Here is a 16,024-nt window from a genome sequence, read left to right on the forward strand (position 1 = left end):
GGGTTGCTCTGGCTGCCTGGAGGAGGAGCAGAGTTACTCTGGGAGATTACAGGAACTCTGGAACTTAGGTGTTCTGAGGACTGAGAGCTACCTGTCCCTCCTTTTACTGAGAGGTCCCACTGTTAGATCTTCATCCATATTGATATACAGCATACTTTGAGGCCATTTCTAGACAGTTTTACAGTTGCCTTTAAATAATAATATATAACTTGATTTCTTTTTTCCCCAAGTTTTGATGAATCCTTTGTGAAAGTGACATCAACGTCTCTCTTTTAATACTGGATTTTCTGGGAGATTAACTGCTGACATGGATGTGGAAATGTGTTCTCTATAGATATGAATAAATAATAAGTGGCATTATAATTAATAATCTTAGTGTTTTGCAATATGTATATTTCAAAATATGAATTTTAAGTACTTACTGAGATTTAGCAATAAAGGTACTGTCTTGTCTCTCAAAAGCTTATGGACTTAAGAATGGTTGATGAACAGTAGGTCATAGCTGGTGGATGAGATGAGGATGCCACCGCAGCTGTCTGTCTTGATCCAAGAGTACACGATTGAGTTTCTGCAGTCTTGGAGGAGAATGGTGGATGTGCCTGACAAATGGCTCTCCCCCGCTTTTATTTTTACAATTGAAACCTTGTCCGTTGGTCTGGTTCTTTTTTCTTACTTGTTTTCTTTCTCTCTTTAAATATCAAGGTTCAACTACAGGAAGCTGAGAGGAGGTGGGAGGAAGTTCAGAGCTACATCAGGAAGAGAACAGCAGAGCACGAGGCCGCGCAGCAAGGTAAAGGAGGAGGCGCTGTGCAGACTGGGCGACGGCAGCCTCTGTCTGCAGGGGAAGATGATTGGCACTTAGTAGAGCCAAATAAAATTTGGTTTTGTCTTTTTGGATTGTCTTAGTTCTCCAATATTCGCTAGGAGTTTGAAAATATGAGCCTTTGTAGCCTCCTCTGCAGTGCTGTTAACTGCAGGAGAATTACACCTGCTGGGTAAAAGAGTGGTTATGACATTGATTTCTCCAGTGGTCTGCCTTTAGTCTTGTCGGGATTCTTGGTCTTGTGATGAAACAGGTTGCTTACTTGAGTCTGTCAATCTTAGTAAATGTTAGCTTTGTCTGCTCACTTACCCATTCTTTGATGCATTCCTGTGCGCTGTTTTTATCCCTACTGCTCCCTTTTGTCTTTGTCAGGGTGTCTGTTATTTGGAGAAACACCATGACCAAAGTCAACTTGGGGAGGAAATGGTTTATTTAGTCTTAGGGCTTGTAGTCTATCATGTGGGGCAGTCAGGGTAGGAACTCAATCAAGGCAGGAACTGATGCAGAGGCCACGGAAGAGTGCTGCTTACTGACTTTCTCTTCATGGCTTGCTCAGCCTGACTTCTTCTTCTTTGTTTTTGGCTTTTCAAGACAGGGTTTCTCTGTGTAGGCCTGGCTATTCTGGAACTTGCTGTGTAGACCAGGCTGGCCTGCCTCTGCCTCCTGAGTGCTGGGATTAAAGGTGTGTGCCACCCTTTCTGGTCTCAGTCTACCTTCTTATAGCACCCAGAACCTAATGGGGCCACCACCCTGGGCTCTCCCACATCAGTCGTCAGTCAAGAAAATGCTCCACGGGTTTGTCCACAGGCCAGGCATCTGGAGACAGTTGCTTAATTAAGACTTCTTCTTCCTCGATGATCCCACCTCTGTCAGATTGACATGAAAACTAGCTAGCACATCTTCCCTACTCAAGTGTGGCGCTACATAGGGTAGACAAGAGTTTTGACTGTCAGTGCTTTGTTTTCCTCTAATTATCCCTTTTGGTCAACACTGAAACGTGCACAAGTTACTTCAAGACTTCTACTTTTGTATGAAGTTGGTATTTCTGTGAAGATAGTTATTGAAAAATTGAACATTTTACCAGTGAAACACAGGAGTCTTGAGGAGGGACTGTCAGTATAGACCAGATAGCTGCGAGAGTAAAATGGCACTCCTTATGTCAACATTTGCTTAGGTTTATTACTTTATTTTACCCATCTGAGTGTTTGTATGTGCATCATGTGCGTGTATGCCTTGCCCAAAGAGGTCAGAAGGAAGGCATGGGATAGCTTGGAACTGGAGTTATAAATGGTTGTGAGCTGCCAAGTATATGCTAGAAACCAAACTGGGTCCTCTGTCCGAGCCGCAAGTGCTCTTAACTCCTGAGCCATCATCTCACCCATGACTGTGCTCTTTACTGCCTACCTTTTGTGATTTACCTTGTATTTCTGTTTAACTATTGTGCTCTGATCATGACATTACAGCTTCAGTATTTTACTCCATATTTCTAAGCACATGTAATACTGATACTTAGTGTTTCTTTTTTAAAAATAAACTATTATAAAAAAACCTTATAAATCAAACCCAATTTTATAATTTCAATGAGTTGTTCACTCAGAGTAGTTATTCCAGAGCTGAGGAGTTTCACATTAAAGTTTACATTTTTACTATCAAATATACTTGTGTGTATTTATTCACCACCAAAAATAGAAAATCCATAGCAAAGTTTTAACTAGAAGAGCAACTAATTTTATATACCTTTTTATAACTTGTGTCTATCACCTGTGTCCAGTCCCTCCTGTGTCCTTATAATTAACATTTCTTATTCTTTTTCTTATGTTATAGTGTCTCCACATGTACATTTGTTTATGTAAATGTATATATTATTGTCTAGAGTCCACATAAAAGAATAAATGCAGGGTTTATTTCTTTCTATATTCTCCAAATTTTGTGATTATATTTTTTTTTTTTTTTTTTTAAGAGCTGGGCAGTATTCTATACGCACGCGCGCACACACACACAGGCACTTGTGTGTACCACATTTTCATTATCTGTTCATCTATTGATGGACATCTGGTTGATTTTGATTCTTCGCTGTGAGTAAAGCAGCCACAAAGAAATGCTTCCCCGGGTAGAAACTGATTTCCTGTTAAAGAAAGGAAAGTCTTTTTTTTTTTTTTTTTTTAACCTCAAGACAAGGTTTCTCTGTGTTGTTTTGGTGCCTGTCCTGGATCTCGCTCTGTAGACCAGGCTGGCCTCGAACTCACAGAGATCCACCTGGCTCTGCCTCCAAGTGCTGGGATTAAAGGGTCTGTGCCTGCCTGGCCAGAAAGTAAAGTCTTAATCTCATTCCTTCCACTTATATTTCATTGTCCTGAATTGTTGATGCATTTTCACTACATCAGTATTCATTTTTTTGTCAGCATGACCACAATGGAATGATAATCCAGGATATATGTTAAAACTGATTTGTTCCTTTCTTTTCTTTATATCCCGAAGCTTATTATGACTTTATTTAGCCCTTGCTTGATGCATTTTATTTTAAAACTTTTGCCTAATGTTTCTTAATCCACTTTCCCTCCACATCTTTGGCGCGAGAGGCAGGCGGTTGTGTTAGGTTTCCTCATGGTCCCTCCTGGAGGTCACTGTTGATGCTCTGGTGCATGTGACTTTCTAGGTTCCTCCACAGTTGCCTTCCTAAGATTCGCTTCCTCTGTACCATTCTGTTTGGAGTCTCTGTCACTGCCATGGTCCCCTTCCTTAGTTGAATAAAGCTTGATTTTCACTAGCTGCATGTGAGTATGCCTCGAAGTGTGTTTGTGGAGTCCTTAAGTAATCTGCACACATCTTTACCATTGTAGATTGGTTTGACTAGAGGTTGAGTTGTAAGTCGTCAATAATTTCCTCTACAGAATTTTGATCATAACTTATAAATCATAAATTTAATGCTTTAACTTTTGTTGTAAATATTATGCTGCTTGAGAATTTTAATCCCGTACATGTCCATTATATGCTTAATTTTTAGGATTTCTTTCTGAGTTGTATTGTTTTATAGATGTGAGAACTTATCTTTCTTAATGGAGACAGGTGCTCAATCATAGCTACATGTTTCTGTCTGTGGTAATGGGTTCACTGTTATCTATGTATGGCCTTGTTCATGGTATGGGACAGGGCAATGGTTCTCATGCTCCCTGATGTCTCCTGTCATTAATCAGTTTGATTTAGGATGTTCCCCTTCCTCCTTTCTGCCAAGTTAGTGGTTGTCTTTAAATTCACTTTGTCTTCATTTATTGTGCTTTTGAGTTAAGATGGTTTATACTTTTTCTGATTTATCTTCTTGGGGTGTTATCTGTAGAAAAGAAGAAAGGCAAACAGAAAAGTTACCCTTCATTTCAAATTAATTAAATGGCATTTTAAATGTCAGCTTTTACATAATAGATTTCTTTGGCATCTTTCCTTGTAGCAGGGTTCAAGGAATTTACATGAAGTTTGCTAACATAATTATTTATGTATCTTTGGGGAAATAAAGAGTCCTTTCAAGAAATGGTAGAACCATTTAAAATTTTTGTATCCCATTTAGTTAATGTTTTTTGAGTATTGTGCCAAGACAGTATCTGACCCGGAAGCACTCACTCTTAGGCTAGCAGGCATTAGAGAAGGTGTTTATTATACAGGACGGATGACTGCGGAGCCTGCGGAGGGCGCTGAGACGTCGTGGAGGGCTCCAGAGAAGGCACTCGTACACTGAGGATGGGAGGGTGAGAGGTGAGGCCTTGGATGAGATGGAGTATTTTTGTTTGCTACAGACTTACAAAGTAAATTTGTGGCCAAAGAAAATGAAGTCCAGAGTCTGCATAGTAAGCTCACAGACACACTGGTATCAAAACAGCAGTTGGAGCAAAGACTAATGCAGTTAATGGAGTCAGAGCAAAAGAGAGCAAGCAAAGAAGAGTCTTTGCAAATTCAAGTTCAGGTATTGTTTTTCTTTCTTTAAAAATAAGGGGTTGTATTTATGTGTTTATATGTGTAACACTAATAATTAAAGAAAGATCATGAATTTGAGAGAGTGGGAGTGGAGCCATTGGAGAGATTGGAGAGGGTGGTATAATTATATTTTAATTTAAAAATTAAAAGCTATGTCTATGTAAATATATTACGTTCAAATAAATGTCCATTTCAATTCTAAATCATTAAGAAAAAGGAATTTAGATAAGTGTGGTATGTCTTAATTTTTTTTTTTTTTTAAGATTTATTTATTTATTATGTATGTAGCATGTATAACTGCAGGCCAGAAGAGGGCACCAGATCTCATTACAGATGGTTGTGAGCCACCATGTGGGTGCTGGGAATTGAACTGAGGACCTCTGGAAGAGCAGTTGGTGCTCTTAACCTCTGAGCCATCTCTCCAGCCATGTCTTAATTCTTAATAGTGGTAAATAATTAACATTGAACTTTTGAGAATTCACTAAAAGATGAGCTAACCCACTTCCTTAGGACTTCTTGTAGTAGGATCAGGGACAGTAAAACAGCCTAAATGTCTGCCTCATTAAGTTAACTCAAAATAAGATGCTAAACTACTTTAAATAAAGACAATTTAAAGATAAACCAAGAACATGTAAATCATTGAGTTCATGTGCATGTGGATTACATTAATAACACATTTGTCTCCTCTCTTTTGTTTTATGTTGATGAAAAGGATGTTTTGGAACAAAATGAGGCTTTGAAAGCTCAGATTCAACAATTCCATTCCCAGATAGCTGCCCAGGTAATGGTGGATTTTTAATTGCTTACCATTAATCGTAGCTTTCTAGCTGTTTGAACTATCTGAATGCCTGTGTATTACCAGACTTCAGTAGTTGGGAGACTAGTCAATGAATTAATATGTAGTGGCCCCAAGTTTCAAACACTAAATATTATGTGTAATACTTGGGAAGTACCAAGAACCCCAAATCTGTATAATTAGAAGAGTTAGGTGAGAGCACTCAGCTCTGGGAAAATGCTCCAAGCTCTGTCACAAAACAAAAGGGACAGCCAAGCAGACCCAGAATAGGGACTGGTGTATCGATTGACGCACTGTCACAGAATATTGACTTAGCCTTAGGAATCTCACACATGTGTTAATCACACCTTCCAAGTTGTTATTTGCAGAGGACTCGATTTGAAATGTGTGCTTCAGTTTAGTTCATGATAAACATTGCAGAATTAAAAAAAACTGGTATGGTAAGACCTGTTGTTTGATACCATTGCCCCATGCTTTGATTGATTGATAGATTGGCTTTGGAATATAAATGATAAAATGTTCAGAAAAAAGAGAAAGTTTCCACAAATATTCATACTATAAATTTCAATTTCAGTTTAACTTTCAAATTATAAAAATTATTTGTAGCAACAAGTACTAGAAATTTGACTCTTGGGCTGGAGAGGTGGCTCAGTAGTAAAGTGTGCCTGCTTCTGTTCCAGAGGGCCAGAGTTCAATTCCCAGCACCCGTACCAGGCAATTTGCAACTGCCTGTAACCCCAACTTCGGGGATCTAATGGCCTCCTCCATCATCTGCACTCATGTGCCTATGCCCCCCAACAACACTTACACATATTCAAAATAAAAATAAATCTTTAAAAAAGAAAATTGACTTATGTAAAAAGTGATTTTCACATTATAAGTATACTTTAGAGTTCACACTCCCAAAGCTGCTTTATGCACATGGATGTTTTTCCTAATTGCTTTCTTGTAGATGATACTTTAATAATATTAATTTAATTAATTAATTAAAATTAATTAATTTAATATTAATTGAGGGAGGACTACTTACTACAGCAGAATGGAGGGAGCTGTGTATTTGTGAGTTACAACTCAGATGGGCTCTTCATCATCAGTTGACAGACTTGGTCAGAAATGCCTTAGGGGTGCTGAGGACGCCTTTAGTAGTGGAAAGGGAGCTCTTGTGTTCTCCCCGGTATCTAATCACGAAGAGGATCATTTCAGAAGATTGTGTTGAGGAAGAGACGGACCTGTCCTTACGTACTTGTAACTTGTCAGCTTTCTAGTCCCCAGGCCTGCACACTTGCTTAAGTCTTACTATTCTGTGACGTGATGTGTATGTAATTTCCTAATATTGGCTGTTGGTGATCAGATGTGCTTTCAGAATGATGGCAACTCACTATAGGCCAGATATGTCTTTAACAACTTGGTGTGTGTTAATTTCTTGTTTTTTTTAAAGCGCTGTTGTGATTATTATTGTACAGCTTTTAAGCTTTTTCTCAAATGCTCTTATGTTGATAATGTTTTTCTTTCTCAGACCTCCGCTTCAGTTCTAGCAGAAGAATTACATAAAGTGTAAGCCTGCCATTCTACACTTCTCTTATAATTGTGTTATAACCACTAACAGATACTTGTTTGATACAATATGCAATTAACTTCATACTCTGATCTGTTTGAAAAATTACTTAAACTCTATTTTGCTCTTTTCTTTTAGCCTGTTTCTGTTTAGTCCCCAAACATTACGCGCTGGTTTTGTTGTTGTAGAAGAGCTGGGCAAGCTTTCCTTCATTTGGGGTGTTGGTCCTCATGTAGAAGAGGCAATTGTGTTTTCAGAGTAGTAGACGGGTTTAGTGCTTCTGTCTGCTTTGTACCTGAGGCTCTTCTGTGTCCAGCCCTGTGACAGGAGGCTGTACACTCAAAGTCCATTTGCCTTGTTTTGTGTTGTATAACTATACAGATATGGGTCGTGTTTGCAGGGGACCCGTAATCTGGTTTTGATGCCAGACTTCTTAATGTAAACTAACTTCTTTGACTCAAGTTTTAAACAATGGATCTGTCTGTCTATCCATCTGTGTGTCTATGATTTGAGGTCTCATTCTGTAGCCCAGGCTGGCCTTTAATTTGTGGTGATCCTCCTAGCCTCTTGAGTACAGGTGTGAGCCGCCATCTTGCCATAAAATAGGGGAAAATTTGGGCTGTCAGGCGGATCTCTGTGAGTTCGAGGCCAGCCTGGGCTACCAAGTGAGTTCCAGAAAAGGCGCAAAGCTACACAGAGAAACCCTGTCTCGAAAAACAAAACAAACAAACAAACAAACCCACAAAAAACAAAACAAACACACACACACATATACACGCACACACACAAAAAAAAAAGAAAGAAAGAAAGAAAAGGCTCTCATTGTCCAGCCCTGATGACCCAAATTTTATCTCCTGGTCTCACATGCTGGCAGGAGGGAGCAGACTTTTGCAAGTTGTCTCTCTCTCTCTCTCTCTCTCTCTCTCTCTCTCTCTCTCACACACACACACACACACACACACACACACACACACACACACACACATTTTAGTGTGTTATGTATGACAGTTACTAGTAGACTAAATAGAGTCTGTTGAAAGAGAAAGTACAGTTATATGAAACTTAGTTAAGCTTATCCTTTCCAGGTAAGACTCAAGCCTTTGCTCTGTAAATGCTTGTTAAAAGCACAGGTGTGTTTCCTTTTTGAAGGATTGCGGAAAAGGACAAGCAGCTAAAGCAGACTGAAGACTCCTTAGCAAGTGAGCACGACCACTTAGCGAGCAGAGAGGAGGAGCTTAAGGTACAGTAGTAACTCCTACAGCTTGCTGCTGCAGCAGCTTTTGATAGAACTCAGAGCTGAAGATTATAGTCAGTATGTGTTCCATGAAGGATGACATACTTTGGGACTCATCGGAAAGTGCTCACTCTTTCTTAAATACTTTAGCTCTAAGAGGAAAACACCAAAATGTTTTTACTCAGATGATGCATTTCATAACAATTTCAGAAACTTGGCAAGTAATAGAAATAGATGATGTTTCTTTTTGATTTAGGAAATTTGTAATTTGAGACCTTTAACTAACTCTTAAAAGTAGAACAGATATGTTGTAAAGTAAATTTTATGAAATACTTTTAATGCCGTGTACACTTTTTTTTTTGCTCTAGGATATACAGAATATGAATTTCTTATTAAAAGCTGAAGTGCAGAAATTGCAGGCCCTGGCTAATGAACAGGTAGATCATTTTTGTATATTTTCCTCTGAAGAATTTTGCTTTGCCTTTTCTTTTTCCCTATTCATATTGGAACTATGTATGATATAATGAATTAATAACTTCTGAGATAGAGGAGTCTGTTAAAACAGTCTTTTTTTTTTTTTTTAAGATTTATTTATTTATTATGTATACAGTGTTCTGTCTGCAGGCCAGAAGAGGCACCAGATTTCATTACATATGGTTGTGAGCCACCATGTGGTTGCTGGGAATTGAACTCAGGACCTTTGGAAGAGCAGTCAGTGCTCTTAACCTCTGAGCCATCTCTCCAGCCCCTAAAACAGTCTTAATGTGCTGCTCGTTTTATCCCTTCCTTTTAATGTACAAAAGGCAAACTTTTTATTAGGGAAATTTTGCCTCTGAGAATTAAAAAATAATGGACAATAAAACACAGAAGTATGTAGTTTTGTTATAGCTTTAATCCAAATGTATGGAAATGCAGGTTTTTATATGGATAAAGGAATAGTTTTATTGTTTCCTAAGGAATGATTAGACTGATTTATTCTGACTACAGGCTGCTGCAGTGCTCGAGGTAGAAAAGATGCAGAAAAGGTGAGTGCTGTGTTCTGTGCAGAGACACTGGTGCGTTCACTGTCGTGGGCGGTGCTACTTCCAGCTGAGGCTTCTTCCCTAGCCCTGAACCTGTGAATGAACGCGCTTTAATTGACACTCTTCTTCTCATAGTGTTCATGTCAAGGATGACAAAATAAGATTGCTTCAAGAGCAGCTGCAGCATGAAGTTGCAAGCAAAATGGAAGAATTTAAGGTGTGTGATTAATCTTGTGTACTCAGCTTTCTCAGAATAACTTCATATAATTTTAGTTATAATGACTCTAAAAATGCTATTTTTTAATACAGTCATTTGGAAACATTATTTCCTTAATTTATTTGGTAGCTTATGTGAATAGTGAATTTTTAATAAGCTTTTTGCCTGGATGTATTTTATCTTACCTTAAATTAAATGTTTGAAATTTATTTTGCCCCAAGCATTCCTTGGCATCTTTAAATGAATATTTTACATTTTTGCATATTTTGCTGTCTGCACTGTTGCTGCAGTGCTAATCTCTGTTGAGCCCTGGATTTTTATGTCTGTATGTAACTGCAGCATTGCTTTAACACCTGAAGCATTAGTATGGGGTGCTTGTTATGAAGCTCGATTCATATGGTTACTGCCTTTCCTTCTCTTAAAGTAAACTGGGCTTCATTTTTCCAGATTCTGAACGAGCAGAACAAAGCATTACAGCTGGAAGTTCAGAAGCTGCAGATGGTTGTTTCTCAGCAGGTGAGGCTTTTCATGCAGTAGTGTGGGACAGCCAGAGTGTAAGAAGGTCTAGTGAGAAACAACTGATCAAGAAAGCATGCTCAAAGTTAGATGTGTCTGTTAAATGCACCCTGCTCATTTTGTGCTTACCAAGTTTCAAAATTTAAGTTTTGTGTCTCTGAGATGAAGCAAATGTCAATCTTTTCATAAATATTTTGCCAAAAAAAAAAAAAAGAAGTTTTTGGAGCCTTAACCTTTTCATACAGGCAGTATAGTTTCTCAGGAGAGTGGGTTTGAAACTTAGGAGCACATTGAAATTGCGTAACATTTCTGAGACCTTTTACTTAGTCTTTCACACCAAAGTTATACTAAATGATTTCTTAGATTTGAATGGCAAAGCTTAAATGTATTGTTTAGTCTCATAATTTGCATATAGATCACATCTATCTAAATCGTTCCATTTAAAAAATAAGTGTGTGTGTGTGTGTGTGTGTGTGTAATATATATATATATGAGAGAGAGTGGTACGGTGGATGATGAGGAACACACACACACACACACACACACACACACCCACACACCCACACCCACACGGTCCCTTTTACAGTACATACACACATATATTCTTAAAAAGAACATATATATTCCTTATCACCCACCTCCCCACTCCCTGACTTTCTGTATGGGGGCTTTGCTTCATAAGCCAGTGTCCAGTGGTGTCTTCCTCTGGTGCTCCCATAGAGTTGCTTTCCCGCTTTCCTCACACAAACCCTTCAGGTCATACTTTCAGACAGCTCAGCAGGTAATGGTATTTCCTACCAATCCTGAGGACCCAAGTTTGATTTCTGGGAACTACAAGGTGGAAGGAGAGGACCAGCTCCCACAAGTTGTTCTCTGGCCTCCACATGTGAGCCATGAGATACACACACGCACACGCACACGCACACGCACACACGCGCACGCACGCACTAACGTGCGCCTCAACAAACAAACAAACAAATATATGACAATTTTTACAACAAAGTAGTCTAGAAATTCTTGCTATTTCTTGCTACATCAGAATATAAACTTTGTAGCTGGGCAGTGGTGGAACATACCTTTAATCCCAGCACTTTGGAGGTAGAGGCAGGTGAATCTCTTGAGTTCCAGGCCAGCCTCGTCTATGTAGTGAGTTGCAAGACAGCCAAAGTTACACAGAGAAGGAAGCCCTGTCTCCAAAATCCAAACCAAACCTGAAAAAGTGCCTGCATTTGAAAAGAAAACCAGAATCTTTTTTTCATTCTGTTTTTAAAAACACTTATTTATTAATTTATGTAGGGGTACATATATGAGAGTGAGCACATGCATGTGTCTGTGTATGAGTGTGAGTTGTGTGTTGGTATATCTTCTCTCTCCTCCATCATATGGGTTCTGTGGATTAAACTCAGGTCCTCAGGCTTAGTGGCAAGCACTTTACCTGTTGAGCCTTCCTGAGAGCTGGGAATCCTGAGTCATTAAGACCCTTTTTAACTCATGGGGGCTGAAAATGTAAGTAAGGAAATGGAAATGAATGCCTTTTCTTACGTTTGTCAGGCATACTTAACATTTTCATAAAATATTTGTCAATAGGAAAAAAATAGAAACCACCTTGTAAACTTCTGTTCTTTGCCAGACTGATATTTGCAGCCTATTTAACAGTAACCTCCAGATCCCATTATGCTTTGAAAACATTGCTTTCTATTGTTTTACACAGAAGTTTAAACCACACTTTTGGAAATGACTATTTTGAACAAAATTCTCTTATTATTTTATTACCAACTCAACTTTCTGTCTAACATGTTGTACGCTTGAGGTGTTCTGTTAGTGTGAGGTGGAGTTTTCTCATCTTCTCTGAACACATTTTTTGTAGCCACAATTTTATATTTAAAAGAATCAGGGAGATGGAACCTCATTTTGTGAGGCTAATTTAGATCTGCTATTAGGTAATTCTTAAATATGTTCTCTGGTTTTATAAAAAAAATAAATTCGGAGGTACATGAGTGACATGTATATTTATTTTAAAATTCGAGATACATACCTGAGACCTTTTGTCGTAGTAAAGAAGACTTGTACTTCTCTTTAAACATTTACTCAATGTGTGCATCCACTGTGGGGCGGGCCGAGAACAGCTTGCCTTGTTGTTCAGTGATCAGTTCTCCCTCCACCACTGGACCGGCCACAGGTGTGAACTCTAGACGTCAGGCTTGACCACAGGCTCCTCTCTTTCCTCTGCCATCTTGTCAGCTTCACTCCTGTGGCTCCTTCTGTGGTCACCTTTTATTGTTACTGATTGTGAAATAAGAGACGCTTTCTTTAACCTCCTCCTTCCTATGTGACAGTTAAGAGAACAAGTTTGTGATGTGAAACTTTCAGCTCTCTTGCCCGATGCTTTTATTCTGGAGGAAGAAGTTGAACGTAGTGCAGGAGAAACTGGTCATGTTGCCATGCTGTTGTTTCTTCAGGTGTAGGAAGAGCAAAGGCCAGAGGCCTCAGGTATGGGAATGTGCTTAGACCTGAGGAAAGGGAGGCTGGCTGTGTGCAGGTTTGCTGTCACTAGCTAATGCCTAGGGAAGACAGGTAAGTTCTGCTTGTCATTGTGGCCTGGGTGTGCTTGCTGGAGTGGTAGCTGAGCAGCAGCATGCCTTTATTCTTGTTCCCGTAGGCTTTTAGGAATCTGTGATCAGGGTTACTAAGTAGAAATCATGGGAAATTGTTTTTCTTTGCCTTACACCTCTTTGTGATCCTACTGAATTATAGAAGATTTAGGTTAATCACTCTGAAGGAAGTAGTAGGATTGGATTAGGTTGATAAAGTGTGTAATAAAGTGAAATGTTGGTCAGTATTTGAGCTGATGAACCAGAATACTTAACTAAGTATTATTTCTTTAAGGGAAATTGAGTTCATTGAGTATTTGTTTAGTTGAGTGTACACTCGGTACTTATTTCTATGCTGAGGCTCTGGAAGTGAATGAGACATGATTCTTGCCTTGAGAATATGACTTAATATGCAGATAGCTGTGTATAGAAGCAAAGTGTGGTGAGTTAAATTCTTGAACTGTGTCTAGGTGTATAGTAAGATTTTGTTTGAAGGTAACATGGGATAGCTTAGCCAAGAATTTGCTGAGCAGGGAGAGGCAGTCCAGGCTGAGAGAAAACTTTTCAACAGCATGGTGGTGTGCAGCAGAACTGACGTTCATTGAGAACATGCTGAGATATTGTGTAGAGAATGGCTGTGGGGCTAGAGACAGACGTGCTAGGGTGTAGTTAGGAAGTCTTTGTCCATTGTATAAGGCTGTGAACCCGACACAACCCTGAAGAGCATTGCAGGATGGACAGACACTTACTGTACATGTGAGGGAAGTCACAGTGAGAGAAGTGAGGTCTCAAGCTGGGGGGCAGAAAAGCAGCAGGGTCCAGTGAGCGCACAGCACACCTAAATAATTAGGCACAGAAAGCTGGTCTCCATGGTGTTCTCTCTTGGAAGATGGGATTCATTGAAACAAGTGTGCATTAAAAACTGACTTCATAAGAGTTTGGAGTTTATAAAAAGCAACTTCTCTAAGAGTTGTTTCTATACTGTCAGATTGGTGTAATGTACTTTAGGAAATTCCTCTGTCCTTTTTATGGTGGAACAAATTTCCTCATTGGGGCACTCTTTCTTTGCAACTAACAAAGCAGTCCTTATGAACTACAGACAGAGAATTTAGGGCATTTGTGATGTTCAAGATATAGAAGAGGTTGAATCTTAGGCCTCATATTTGGCAATGGAAACTTTAGTTTATTTGTTTGTTTATTTATTTATTTATTTTATTTATTTATTTTTTCCCGGAGCTGAGGACCGAGCCCAGGGCCTTGGACTTGATAGGCAAGCGCTCTACCACTGAGCTAAATCCCCAACCCCTAGTTTTATTTTTGAAAATGAGTATAATGAGATAGGTTTAAAAAATCAGAAAATAACAGGATTAGGAGATTATTTTATGAGATGTGGACAGAAAAGCCCAGACCTATTTGCGAGCCTACTAAATTGCTGAGTGTCTGAGAACATGGAGGGAGAAAGCTTTACTTCTAGACACATAGTAGTAACCCCAGGAATTTGTGTCCAGGAGCCCACATTGGGGGGTTCTAGGACTGAGGGTCAAGGGGCGAGGGTCAGTTTTTTTTTTTTTTGTTTTGTTTTGTTTTGTTTGTTTTTTGTTTTTGTTTTTCAAGACAGGGTTTCTCTGTGTAGCTTTGCGCCTTTCCTGGAACTCACTCTGTAGACTAGGCTGACCTCGAACTCACAGAGATCCACCTGCCTCTGCCTCCCGAGTGCTGGGATTAAAGGTGTGTGCCACCACCGCCCAGTGAGGGGCAGTTTTAATATCATGTTTTCTGTGCTTTCTAAGGAGATGCATTTGTGATACTGCTGCTGCGGTGCCCAAGCACTTTAATATGGTCTCTGTTTCTGTCTGGTAACATTTTCATGGTGTATGTTCAGAAACCACTGGACTATGACAAGGTCTGTGCAGTTGCATTTATGTTATCGACAGTGTAGGGAAATGACAGCTGACAGAAGGAAAAGGCCTCTTGTCACTCAGCCTTACAGGCCTAAATTTTGTATTTGAGGAAATCTTCCCGTTATCCTTTTTAGTGACTAAAAACTCTCCTTAAGTCCGAGTTCACTTTGCTAGTGCCATGCCTCTCCTTTGTATCCTTTGTCTGGAGGTCTCTTTCCTACTGTTTTGAAGAAAAATTTGTAATTGTGAGCAGTCCTCAAATAAGGACTAAATTTTGGTATTACTTAGAATCCTAAATTATTTCCACAGAGTCTTTTTCTGAACTAATTTTATCTTATGCAAACTTGGTAGAATTCAAGCCTTTTTTGATGTTTTTGTTTCTAGCCTAATAAAGATGTGGTGGAACACATGGAAAAATGGTAAGAGTTTAACTTCTCATCCTTTGGTGACTCATTCCTACCAAATTTGTGCTGACAGAATTGTTAGATGATGATGATGACCATCATCATCATTATCATCTAGGTTCTTAAAGTAGTATTTATATTTGTATTTTGTGGTAGAAAACAATATTCTGGGCTGTGGATTAGCCGGGTTCCCTTATGGTATCTTGTGGGTGTCATGTGGTATTGATTGACTTGTTCAGACTGTCATTGGTCCATACATTCCCTCAGCCCATTTTCCTTGTTAGTGAAGAGTTCAACTTAACACCATGATTGAGATCCTCAGAAGTCTTTCTAGAATTAAAAGTTCATAATGAATAAGGAATAGAGGGGTTGCTCTATGTAGAATACTTAGGAATGATATTTACCTTGACCAAACAGTTCATATGTGTGTTTTAAATTTCTAATTTCAGCATTCGAGAAAAAGATGAGAAGTTGAAGACAGTAGAAGAATTGCTTGAGACTGGACTCGTTCAAGTGGCCACTAAAGAGGAGGAGCTGAGAGTGAGGCGCTTGCTACATTGTTTCCTTGTGTAGATCCTGTCAGTATGAGGGTTTCATTGTAATTAATTGTTTTCCCCAAGCTGTGGGCTACATGTTACAAGTTCATAAAAAATTTCATTTAATTTACATGATATTTCTTTAGAAATTAAAAATGTGTAGGTGACTGTAGTGTTCACCTCAGTTAGGTAGATATTGTCACTGTGGTTTGTGGTGTGTATGTTCAGATTATAACCAGTGATTACTAGCAGACGTCTCAAGTCTGTGAGTGGCTTTGGGATGAGACTTGAGAATAAGTCAAATACAGCTGCTCTGTGCTCACTGTTAGCCTTTACTACAGTAACACGGACCTTTGGGGAAGAAAATTAAAAGTGTAATTGAATTTATAACTGCCTGGCATAACTGAAAAGTGGCACACTGTGTCTTTGAGGATGCCAGCATTTCATCTGAAATGTATATGGTGTT

At 39.1% G+C, this 16,024-nt stretch overlaps 1 protein-coding gene across 8 annotated transcripts in view; it reads left to right on the forward strand.

The window, feature by feature from the left end:
* Ktn1 (kinectin 1) overlaps positions 1–16,024 on the forward strand; it is a 98,223-nt gene that overhangs the window by 42,303 nt on the left and 39,896 nt on the right. For all 8 annotated transcript variants that reach the window (XM_036198586.1, XM_036198588.1, XM_036198591.1 and 5 more), the window contains 11 exons: positions 703–790; positions 4,609–4,775; positions 5,499–5,567; positions 7,099–7,136; positions 8,287–8,377; positions 8,740–8,808; positions 9,359–9,396; positions 9,529–9,610; positions 10,058–10,126; positions 15,003–15,037; positions 15,472–15,562. In XM_036198586.1, coding sequence (XP_036054479.1) covers positions 703–790; positions 4,609–4,775; positions 5,499–5,567; positions 7,099–7,136; positions 8,287–8,377; positions 8,740–8,808; positions 9,359–9,396; positions 9,529–9,610; positions 10,058–10,126; positions 15,003–15,037; positions 15,472–15,562 — 837 coding nt within the window. The remainder of the gene's footprint in view (positions 1–702; positions 791–4,608; positions 4,776–5,498; positions 5,568–7,098; positions 7,137–8,286; positions 8,378–8,739; positions 8,809–9,358; positions 9,397–9,528; positions 9,611–10,057; positions 10,127–15,002; positions 15,038–15,471; positions 15,563–16,024) is intronic.

This window comes from Onychomys torridus, chromosome 9, assembly GCF_903995425.1.
Source record: "Onychomys torridus chromosome 9, mOncTor1.1, whole genome shotgun sequence".
NCBI lineage: Eukaryota > Metazoa > Chordata > Mammalia > Rodentia > Cricetidae > Onychomys > Onychomys torridus.